Source organism: Berghia stephanieae, chromosome 2, assembly GCF_034508935.2.
Source record: "Berghia stephanieae isolate SIO BIC M18660-M18661 chromosome 2, UCSD_Bste_1.3, whole genome shotgun sequence".
Lineage (NCBI taxonomy): Eukaryota > Metazoa > Mollusca > Gastropoda > Nudibranchia > Aeolidiidae > Berghia > Berghia stephanieae.
In genome coordinates this window covers 57,939,620-57,952,029 of record NC_088361.1, presented here as the reverse complement: position 1 = coordinate 57,952,029, position 12,410 = coordinate 57,939,620, and the positions used below count along the sequence as shown (strand labels likewise).

General features: G+C 37.3%; 1 protein-coding gene across 2 annotated transcripts in view; it reads right to left on the bottom strand.

The window, feature by feature from the left end:
- Positions 1-6,684: 6,684 nt before the first annotated feature.
- Positions 6,685-12,410, bottom strand: part of LOC144965215 (tRNA endonuclease ANKZF1-like) — a 29,670-nt gene continuing 23,944 nt past the window's right edge. The window contains exons 12-17 of one of the 2 annotated variants that reach the window (XM_078900312.1): positions 11,101-11,209; positions 10,500-10,598; positions 10,243-10,323; positions 8,353-8,423; positions 8,026-8,152; positions 6,685-7,347 (exon numbers count right to left, since the gene is read on the bottom strand). In XM_078900312.1, coding sequence (XP_078756438.1) covers positions 8,038-8,152; positions 8,353-8,423; positions 10,243-10,323; positions 10,500-10,598; positions 11,101-11,209 — 475 coding nt within the window. In that variant the 3' untranslated portion in view covers positions 6,685-7,347; positions 8,026-8,037. The remainder of the gene's footprint in view (positions 7,348-8,025; positions 8,153-8,352; positions 8,424-10,242; positions 10,324-10,499; positions 10,599-11,100; positions 11,210-12,410) is intronic. The other variant, XM_078900313.1, reaches the window with a different exon arrangement.

Sequence of the window (12,410 nt, the reverse complement as noted above, 5' to 3'; positions counted from 1 at the left end):
AGAACAGTTTCAAGATGGCCTTTATGATTTGTAACACACAAAGTCCAAATGCCAACCACAACACTAACTTGATAGCTATGGTAAAAGTATCCGACATTACATACAACATACAAGTAATAATGGACGACTAAAAACCACAAATTGATTCCTTATTGGAAACTCAATGGAGAGATAAAATTATTAAAATATTTGTTTTCGGAGTTTATTGGTTCCTATGTAAACTCTATGGCATTTCAGGACCCAGTGGCATTCACCCCTGTCTTTGGTGTCACGAAAAGAAGCGAGACATGCAACTGACAATGAGAGTGAGAGTGAATACACACTTACGAAGTCTAGAGACACTGGTTTACGATTATGAAAGATTTGTTGAAAATGGAGCAGATATCAGACTTACAAAGAAGTTTCACAATGTGATACATCCAGCCATGATTGATATTGATTTAAACGATGTGGCCCTTCCCTACCTACACATATTACTTGGAATTGTGTTGGCTTTTTGGAAAGTTGTTAAGTACCAACACAGACCTGTCCTCGTGAAAATTGGAATAACAATACCAATGTCAGCATCCCTCCCTAAATCAAGATGGAACTTCCAAAAGGCTAAATGGAATGAATTTACTACCTACATTGAAAACATATGTAGGAGAATTCCAGCAAAGCAGGAAAACATCGACAGGTTTACAAAACTCATTCTAAAATAAAATTGAAAAATGCTTTTCTTCTGGGGATATACGGGACATGTGGCGGGGGCTTAAAACTGCTGTTAACTATAATCCAAAGCCTACGATTATATCAGAAGATCTCGAAATTGACACTCTAAATAAATTTTATTCACGTTTCGACACAGCAAACAAATTTGATATTGAAAATGAAAAACATAAATTAGACAGGGCTTTGGAAGATGAAATGACTATTGAGGTCAGTGAAGAAGAAACGAGATTCGTATTTTCGAAACTAAACGAGAGGAAGGCTGCTGGGCCGGATGGATTGAAAGGAAAATTATTAAAAGAATGTGCCCATCAGCTTTCCCCCATTTATACACATATTTTAACTGGTCCCTCCAATGCGTTTCGATCCCTGAAATTTGGAAAACTTCAAAAATTATTCCTGTTCCAAAAAAAGAAAAACTTGAATCTATGAACGATCTCAGACCTGTTGCACTGACTTCAATAGCCATGAAATCCTTAGAAAAACTTGTTTTTGTTAAAATTAGGAACCAGTTTATGCCATTGAGTGATAGTCATCAATTTGCTTACAAACCAGGACGTGGCATAGAGGATGCCATTTTGCTGTTTACAAACAACATTTACAGGCATCTGGATCACGCTAAGAGCTATTGCAGATTTTTCTTCAGCGTTCAATACAATGCAACCTCAGTTGGTTGTTCAAAAATTGACTCGTCTGAATTTAAACAAGTATATAATTGCTTGGGTGCTCGAATTTCTTACGGATAGAGCATAATATGTTCAATTAGGACAAAACATATCTTCCTGTATAACTACAAATACTGGTGCTCCTCGAGGTTGTGTATTGTCCCCTGTATTATTCACAATATACACGAATGACTGTAGAAGTCAAAACCTGAGTGTCCCTTTAAAAAAGTTTGCAGATGACACCGCTCTTCAAGGCCTCATAACAAATGGCAACGAAGTGGCTTATAGGCAAGAAATTGATAGATTTGTGTCTTGGTGTGATGCCCACCACCTAGAGCTTAACATAAGCAAGAGAAAGGAGCTAGTGATTGACTTTAGGAGAGTGAAGGAACCGATAGAACCGTTAAAATTAAAGGAGATGGTAAAGGACGGCGCCGAGGGCAAATTGGTGAGTGACTTAATGACTTTAATCCCTTTCAATGCCCGATTGGCGCACTACCTCTACACACTGTCAGACATAGCAAGGGTAGAAACCATGATTGGGAAATTTGCGAATTCTCGCTCGGTCAGAACCATTTTAATTAAGGCTGAGAACACAAACATAACAGCAACAGAACTTGCTAATGCGATCAATGACATTGATCTGACGGGGGTCAACTTTTATAAGAAACGGCTCAAGGAAAATGAACCAAAGAAGTTAAGGACTCTCCTAACTACTGATGAGAGATGCACATACAAAATAGCGAAGCATTTGAGGTTTGTATCATGGGGGACAGAGATTGTTGGTGTCAGTATGCCAGCACCATCTGAACAGTTCTCCTTAGCCCAGTACAGCTCAGGAACCCACGTTGGAAATAGCATTCTATACATTGTTGATCCTGTCAAGCACCCAGTCCTTATCAGAGGACCTATGAGACCTTATCTGGGATCAAAGACCGCAACTAGGAACTCATCTCTTGAAGTGGTGTCAACCGATCCCATTATCACAATACTCAAGAAGCTCGCACAGATTCAACCATGGGCATGCGGTGATGAATCCCACAATCTTACTGAGCTCATTCGTACTCTCATTCAGGAAAAGACCTTAATAAGCATTGGTCAATTGGAGAAAATGGCCCCACAAATAGTTGGTGGTTCAATTTCGCACCGACTCCAAGATACATCTGCTCCATTAGGCGCAATGAGCAACACACTCTATACCGTTTTTACATATATCAGAATTGTCACAGGTGTCATGTTCAATTTTGCAAAGTCTTCAAAAGACTATAACATTTGTTTTCAAGCAGTGAACCTCATGAATCTTATGAGACTCAAAATCCTTCTTTCGCAGCGGTTGGTTATTCGTGGTCAATGGGCCTGGACGCTGAGATGTTGCCTTGAGGAAGTCTTTGAAGGTGCATATGACTTGTCACGAAATCCAACATATCCGGGTGCTCCGTTCGGAAAGCGAGTCGAATGCATCACAGTCCAGATCAGAGGAAGAGATGAGGCTGCAACGACGCTGCCATGTTCCAAGGAAGCGGCCGTGATATATGGCTATAAGTGGGCAACCGTTGTTTCGCACTCAACATCAGGAGCCGGTGGAATTCCGTCTTTTGTCAATCTGACTGAAATGTGTCGCCTTGACGTTGAATTTATGATTGGTATCATCGCAATTCGACTGCTCGTAAAGTTTAAGTGTGATGTGAATCTCGCCCGAAAAGCTATAACAGTACAGCTCCTTCCAGCAATGCCGGCATCAGTGCTCTTGCAAATAGTATTATTAAGGCTGATAAAATTGGATCCCTATCAACTATTGGTGACTTTCAACCACCTGAAACAGTGGATGATGTGAAGGGCGTCCTCCGACTGTTGTCTTTTTGTCACTCTTGGACTGGGATACCAACTTGAGAGATACAACGTGAGTCAAAGGGCAATAGACAACCAAGAACGAATTATGACTTCAGTTGTTGGAACGGAGACAAAGGCTTCTACAATTCGTCAAGAGTATGAAGTGTTTAGCGAGGTTCGCAACCTATCCATTACCGATAAGGTTCTTGACATACCGGTTCTGTCCGACCTGCATAATCCGGTGCACGACCGATTAAGTTTCGATTCCTTCTGGAGGCATCCTGTTGTGCCTTGCTTGGTACTCAGACTACATTTGCATCTGACATATCTGCCTTGATTGACAAGGTTAGAAAGCCTAAACATGAATATTTCAATATTAATTATGTCAATGATAAGCTGTGGATCATCCCAAGTAGGCAACTACTTACCTTGGAAGTTGATAACAAACCATTAAGAAATAACTTAACATGATGAACATCTACAGACAAGACCGACATCTTAATTCTCCACTCATATGTACTGAATTCGACTACATAAGGAGATCATATCTAAATGACCGTGCACTCAAAACAGAACACAAAATCCTTTTGGCCTAATACAAGAAGGCAACACTACAATACAATTATAATGATTTCACACGAGACTGCCACTACATGGTTGTATCTTCAAAGCCTTACAGCGGACATGGCAAACCGAGTATTGTTGTCCCCTTGTTGGCATCACTCAGAGCTCTCAAAATCGGAGAGGACACAGCATTAGAGCATGTAAGTGAATTGACAAGAACTTCAATCGACCCGAACAGCGTGTTGACCCCCGACATTCTGCATTGGTCAGACTGGAAGTTCTGGTTTGTCGAGATTATGGATACTGTTTCTTGTTCAACCAATCTTGAACACATGGTCACTGCAGGAGACATCATTTTTCATTTCATTGCTAACTTTGTAGTCATCAACTGGGCTGGACGTATCTATCTGGGAACCTACAGCCAATTTCTTGCGGTTAAATCTGCCGTATTTAGTCATTTTTCATCTTTACTTTACGCGAAGCTCTGTGATTTAACTAATAAATATTCAAGCAGCTTGTACGATCTCTGCAGAACATATCTCGAACTGGGAAAACGTGACTTCATGAGACTAGGAAATAAGGCCTCGAAGATATTCAAAATGGTTCCACCCTGTGCCATTGCCTCAGTGTTACGCTACACTGATCCTGACTTGAGTTTTTTTTGTTTGTTTGTTGCTTTAGGTCTCTTCCAACACAATTGAGGTTATATGAGAGACCGCTGAAACAAAAAAACAAGCAATCTAACAAAAATAGTACAAATGTAAATCAAAATCATAACCTAAAGATATCATAAGCTAAATTATAAATAACCAAGAACAAACAGGCAGAATATTTACAGAAAAAAAAATATCCCCTGTCAAAAATACAATCACAAACCAAAGAAGAAGGATAGGCTAGTAAAGAGAAGAAGAAACGACATCACTATCGGATCGTACACCCATGCGAACATCATAGGTATATGATTCAAGGGTGATGCTCCCATCCAACCACCCGCTGACTTGAGTAATCAGTTGCCAGACACTCTTAGAGAGGAGATAAATGACTTAGGAGGTTCTCTTCTCTTGGATTGGTTGCTTACACCAACGAGTTCGCCAACTGAGGTGCTTCAGAAGTTAGAAATATCAGGTAGACCTGTAAATGAGCTCTATAAAAATTGACTGAAACTCTTCGACAAACTGAAGATTCAATTATTTTTTAAAAAATAAGGGCATCATTGGAGAGGAGAGTGATAAATACAATATATCAAAATAGTGGGTGTTATTTCTTACTGGAAGTATGACTGCCATAATTTGATGTAGAAGGAATGCTAAATAAGCATGTCATTCATATAGGTAAAGATGACTTCATCAAAGTCATATTCCTGCCTCTGGAATTTTTTTGACATAGAAAAATAATCACCATTATCATCTTTAACTCTAGCCATGACCAATTGAATTTATTCCTCACGGGACTCACATCTTTATCTTATCGATGCTCGACACGTCTGAATTGCGATCCACGAATAGCTCAGCCATTGTGAGAACATTAGAATAATGTAGCAATGAGCAAACTTGATTTTCAATCAGTAAATGACAGAGAAAAAAAAAACTTAAAAAATAAATATGACTTCAGGCCAATACACTGAATTATTAAGTAGAAGTGAATTATCAAGAAGAAACTTCGGCAGGCGTAGCGGAAAAATTCAAAGAATCGAAATGAAGGTAAATCGCCACAAAACAGCAAGCTCGCTTGGGCTTGAGCAAAACAATGCCAGAAAACGTCCTGATTTGCACGGGAATTAATTAGGCTACTTACCATTGTTCCTTATGATCAGGTACTCAATCAGTGAAGAAACGGTCAACCAGTTTGTTTACAACGTGAGGCAATCGAAATGTGCTTGTAGCAATCTATCCTAACTTTCGATTTGAAGATGTCTACATAACGGACTTGCGGCATTCGCAATTTACTTTATCATACTTTCGAGACTCCCCAGGTAAATGTGGTCAATTTTGGCTTGGATGAAACAGTGAAATTTATCGCTCGGTGGCTCAGTTAAAATTGGCTACAGTTGGGATCACGACGGTTTGGAAAGTGAAAAAATAATTTAACGAAGGATGTGTGAAAATACCCAGGGAAGTGTTCAGACACGCCTTTTATAAAAAGCGTCGCTTTGTCTTGGCAATATATATACATCGTTAATATAAACGGTCCCCATGAGCTATGCGTAGCGCTGTGGAACACTCCTAATTATTTTACGGTCATTCGACTACGATTTGTGAATTCTTTATTTTTTTATTTCTTTCTTTCTTTCTTTCCTTTTTTAAATATTTGAGTTTGACAAATTGACTGATTTCAGTTAATTGACTGAGAATTTACAGGTCTAAATATTATGTCATGTGAATTATGATGTAACAAATTTATTAAAAGGATGTTTTATTTAATCTAGTGAGCTTCTCATAAGATGGGATTTTAATTTCTTTTTAAAAGATGACTGGGAATCCACAACCCCGCTCCTAACACTAAATGGTAAAGAATTCCAGACAGCGGGAGTAGCATGAATAAATGCATGATCAGCATAGGTCTTAGATCCTTTTTTAGGAACGCATAATCGTGATTGAGAGTTGGACCTTAAAGAGCGTGAGGGAGTGTAAACATTAATAAAATCTGATATATAGGCACGAGAAGTTTAGATTCCGTATTACTCTCATTATTGCAAAGCGCCCCGCAGTTGTCCAATATAAGTGCTTTGTTCAACAGTGAAGAAATAAATTATATAGAGCTATGAGCCTGTTTTCAACGCTGTGAAATTCTGTATAAATGCTAGCTATTTTGACACTATTTGCAAAATCCCAAAATTATTTGATAAGCTACGCCACTGAATCTATTTTGATATCATTATTTTCTACACAGGAAAGAGAATGAACACACCACTACTGTAAACATTGTAAAGTATAAGTCATATTTTATTGCAAATGATGAAAAGATCAAAGGAATTCGGCATTGTGAGAGAACAGTTTGGTCTATCACTATCGGTATTAAATATTTGTGATGTCACTTAAAATATAAACCCACATGCAAAAAATCACTGCACCAAATTTTGTAACTTTGGAGGAATTTGCGATATTCCGTGCGCACGGAACTTGGAATGGACTATAGCTGATCTGATTAGCTGATCAAATTGTTGCTATGTATATTATTTGATAATATAGCCTGACATATTATATAAATGATTATATTTCCTTAATGTGTATCTGGACTAAATCATACGCATATGGTAATAAGGACAAGTAGGTTATGCCATAAGTTTTTCAACATCATTATTTTCAGTTTCCCTCACTTTTTTTTTTTAAGACTAAGTTTTGTGCAGCATGTAATTTCAGTTTTTCTTGAAAACGAATGATCTTTACACAAAAGTGGTCTTAAACATTTTTTGAAATATAGAGTAGAAGTAAATTTGTCGTTACCGGTTTATGATGTCAATAGCCCACTTGTCCTTAAAAGTGAACATACAAAATTAGCACTCATGGACCCTATAAGACAAGTTTCCCAAGGAAACAAGCAAAATAATTTGAAGTTCTGTGCCTTGATAAGAGTCTAAATTCTGAGAAAAGAAACAAAACAAAAAAATAATAAATAGATAATTAAAACTATACATTTTAATGTTTCCCTCCCAGTCAAAGACTCTGGCCAGGGTAAGGACAAAACTAAGTAATCTCATTCCAAGACAAAGACAGAAAGCAATTGGAAAACAGATGTAGGAGGATAGAAGACACAGAAGTACCTCTCTGCCCACTATGGGAGGTCAGGAACCCCACCCAAGAACAAAGGAGTAGATATCTATGCCAGACCAAATATTGGTTGGGAATCTAAAATTATTAATTAAATAAATTTAAATAAAAAGTACAGTTGACTAAATGGAAACTTAACTTATTTGATATTTAATTAAAATATTATTGCTTTAATGTATTTAAATTCAATTTGAAGAACATGAATTAAATTATCAAAACTACTTATAAAATTGGGGGTAGCGTGGCTCAACGGTCTTTGCTTCGTACCCAAAAGGTACCGAGTTTGATCACCGGCCGCTGCGTTGTGTGGCCTTGAGCAAGTCACCTCGCCCTAGCTCAATTTGCGGCGCGGCGCTGCACTGCGGCTGATGCCTGGGTTATTCCAGTCTCCCCTTGGAATAGACCCTAGAGAAAAATTTCCCCTGTGGGATGAATAAAGGGAATTTTTTTGTTTTTGTTTAATTTATTAAATAAAATATGTGTACACTGACTTTCTCACATCATCAACTGTTTGGTTTTGCTCTGTGATCTCGAAGACATTTTGTTGTGCAAAATTTGAAGTCGGAGTACTCAAAAGGCACTTTTCCAGTCATATCTTCAGCACATTGAAAACACCGGCTGTGGAATGATATAAAGACAGCTTAGTTATGAGTAATGGTTTCTGCTATATCATCTAGCTCACAAAAGTGATGAAATTCTTTTTATCATTCTTCAACAAACAACGCGAGTTACTTAAAAATAATAAAAAAGGGTTCATTGTCATTAGAGCCATCAACACTACCATCAAAATCATCCCTATCATTATCATGATCAATTACCTTAACACAGGCTTTGGGCCGGTCTGATCATTGTGTTGCTGTAGTATTCTCCTCTCAGCAGCAAGAGCTCTCTGCAAGGAAAAGACAATTCATTTCAACATCAAGTCAAAATAAGCATTTAGAAATAAGAAAACAGCTTGAGAAAAATAAAAGCAAAACAACCCCCCCCCCCCCCCAAAAAAAAATTTAAAAAAAACCTCAGAAGGAACAAGGGATGTATTTAATTTTATAGCAGGAATGCCTTTGGCACTGGTTCAGTCCTTTAGTTATGTGCAGCATTGTGGTCGAGTGCTATGACACACACTCGGCATCTGATTTGCAGGTTCAAGTCCTGCTGCGGGCAACACAAAGTTAAAGTTGGGATCTGAGGATCCATAGAAGGTGGAAACTATCTTTGTTGCACACTCTGTAAATCGCCTGCTATGGATCTATAAAAAGTGCTCTGCGATCTACAGACTATGTAACAATCAATGGATTGTTGCACATTCTGTTGATCCAAGAAAAATGCTGCATGATCTACAGACCTACGGAATGCATAAAAATTGAAGGATTGTTATGTGCATTATGCTAAAGCACCTAACATCTAAAAAAAATAAAAATAAAATTATTCTCTATTGTCTTCTGGCACTTTTCTACTCACTTCATCTCTTGTTGTTACTAACATATATATATATATATATAGTAAAATTACTTTTAAACTGAAAGAAGCTAAACCCAAAAATACCATGCACCGCTAAGAATTTCATAAATTGTACGAGTTTCTTCATTATCTTTGTACTAATTCTTACGATGAACCGAAATACTTTTATGCAGGACTTTCTTTAAACCGAAACAACTTGAGAGCACCTTCCCTTTTTCTCTATTTTTCTTCAAAAATTCGGGAATGTGACCACACGTAATAATGCCCAGCAATATTAAACAATGAGCGTAAGTATAAGATGAGGTGAAGGGTAGGCAAACACTTCAATCACTGCACTTGGGCTTGGCCAACACCACACTCGCACAGACTGGAAAAGGAAGACAACGGGTGACTGGCAGGCGAAAAGGGAGGAAAGAGGGGGAGGTGGGGGTGTAGAATCACGCAGACGAGATGTTCTCACTCGTGTGTTGACATGATGCTTTGGAAATGACTGGATTTTCAACACAACCATAAGGGGGGTGGATGTAGACAACTTACCATTGACATGCCATTTCATTTCCACTTTGTTTAAATGTGTGTGTGAGGGTGTGAAAGGGGGGGGCGTTTGTATGTAATTCGGCCTTTGAACCTAATGGCATTTCGACAAAAGAAGCTGTGTGGTAGACAGCTTAGCATTGACACGCATTTTCATTTCTATTTCACTTCACCTCTGAGTAGCTGCGCATCATTCATGATCAATTATCACACAAGAACTTTCGATCTTATTAATTTTAGTTTTATATTTACTAAAAGATGTCTAAAAGAAAGCACTGTTCTTACACGTTGGAGTTTAAAATCAAAATACTATGTGAAATCGAAAAAAAGTTGAGCTAAACGGAGATATGTAAAAAATATGGCATCACGAACTCAACTCTTTCAACAATTTTGAATGGAAAAACAAAACCCCCAAAAATATTTTTAAATCACACCAAAAAAAATAAATGGTTACCAAGACGGCATTGATTCAACAACTTTATTTATTTAAGGGGAAACAACACATGATACGATTAAATGATCAATTAAATAGTACCACACTTGAAAAACATCACAAAACGGGAACTTGCTTTAAACCAAAATGTCTTTAAACCAAAATGGTTTAGAAGGTCCCCAAAATATCGGTTTAAAGTAATTCTACTGTATATCAATAAAAAAAATACAGGCCAATATTAAAATCTAAAAAGAAAATAGTATTTGATGTAAAAATGACAAACCTTTTCTCTGTCTGATAATTTAAGAAACCTTTCTTTCAATTCCTTCTCTTCTTTCTGTTTCAACTCTTCTTCTTTTTTTGTCTGAAATGAACCAAATGTACAAATTATGTAATAGTTTTACTTAAAGCCTATAAAAAAAAAAAAAAAAAAAAACAGAACAAAACAATCAACCATGAACCAATACTCTTTTACTTTTGAAAAGTTTAAAAATGAGAGTTGGGGAAAATTATTGAAATCCACTTCATGAAAAATCAAACCTTATTTCTCTCTTGCGTTGATTTCTTTTGGGCTGCTCGTCTTTCTGCATTTTTCTTCTTCTTAGCAGCTTCCATTTCAGGAGTTAATGGGCTAGGAATCTATATAAACAAACAAAAATAGAAAAAAAAACCCCTATAAAATCCATACCTACACTAAACCAATTTCTATGAGTATGAGACATAGGCAAGGAGTGAAATGAGATTTTGAGACAAAATATATATTTTTTACAAAGCAATTTACTTAGCATGAAAATATCATAAATAGATGTTCAAATCTATGCATATTATTTACTTAAACAGTTTCCTCTTGATCAGATGTCTAGCCCTCATTCATACCTTCGCATAGAGTTGCCATCTATGTGGTATTCTAAATGTTATTTATCGTTTCAGTAAATTGTGGCCTGACCACAGTCGCATTATTCTGGTCTAGTGATTTCTTTTGTAGCCTTATTTGTTTGTTTTTAAGAAAGTGGTGTTTTAATAAAAATCACTCTGTCCAGTTCCATTACATGTTGACCAGATATCTATTTCTACTTAATTAAACGGAGAAATATGAAAGAGGAAAAAATATGGACGATTTATGGATGATTTAAATGCATACCTGAGCTTGTTTGTAATCATACTTTTCTGGAAAGAGAGCCATAAACCTTCTGTATGTATTTTTGACCTCAGAGTCACCAACTAAATATGGAACTTTCCCACTTTTGTCCCTGAAATTAGTTTTGAAGAAGAAATTTAATTTAACATGACATGACCAATTTCATGATTACAAATACAGTGCAGGAACAATCTCAATTTCCCCCTTTTTAATCCTTCTATTCTCATTGTATTGGCAACACGGAAATCTCGAAAACTTTGGAAGGCCAACACGGAAATCTCAAACAAACTCGCTTGTTCATAAAATCTTTTGCCTTATATTGGTAATGAATGGAAATGAAACATATCATCGCTCTCAGTGTGGTGAGATAGTTAATGTAACAAGCGTGTGTTAGTCTGGAGTGTATGTGTGTGTGAGTGTATGGAGGGGTGTGTGTGCAAAGTATGTTTGACCAATGTCTTATGCACAAGGCGTGTCTTTCAATATAATTCTAATGTATCCCAGTACCAGTGGGAGGCTAGCAAGGCAGTGATGGCCTGAGACGGTTACTGTTATATCAGAATCAAACAAGTAACTGAGGATGATGTAAGAGGAGAGGCCCAGTAGAAATAAGGGAGGAGTGATAGTGATTAGGTACCAGATTCATAGGTAAAGATTTCATGTACAGAGTGTGTTATCAACAATGTGATGTGCTGGCTTTGTCTTCTTACTATAGCCACCAAATTGGAACCATATTTCACCTCTGAATGAGACAAGGCACAATAAACAATACACCTTACCAAAACCACCCATGTTTACCTCCCTCACATTCTTCTTCATATTGTAAAATACTCAACACAGAAAACTTGAAGAAAATACAGAATCCTCGAACAAATAAAGTTGAACTTTTCTTCAAATGAATCACAGACTGAGTTGACGAAATAATCATTAAACAATGCAGCTAGACAAAGAAATAGGAACTCTTGGTGTGTATCAAAATGCGCAAACACAAACATACACACACACGTGCACACACTAATACACAGAGCACTGCGTGCACACACTAATACACAGAGCACTGATACCATGCTGACTTCGTTATCACACAAAGCCCAGGCATTTTAATGGCCGACAGGCGCATGTGATCAGCGTTGACCAATCAGAATCTTTCATTTGTAAGGTTGTTAGGGGAAATGCTAGTCTTGTTTACAGTTGTGAAAGTTCATTATTGGTTGAACCATGTAACTGTGGAATCAGCCATGCATTCTCTGAGATAGATAAAGACACGCCTTATGCTGTGATAACTTACATGCTATTGGTGGAGGAAAGGACTC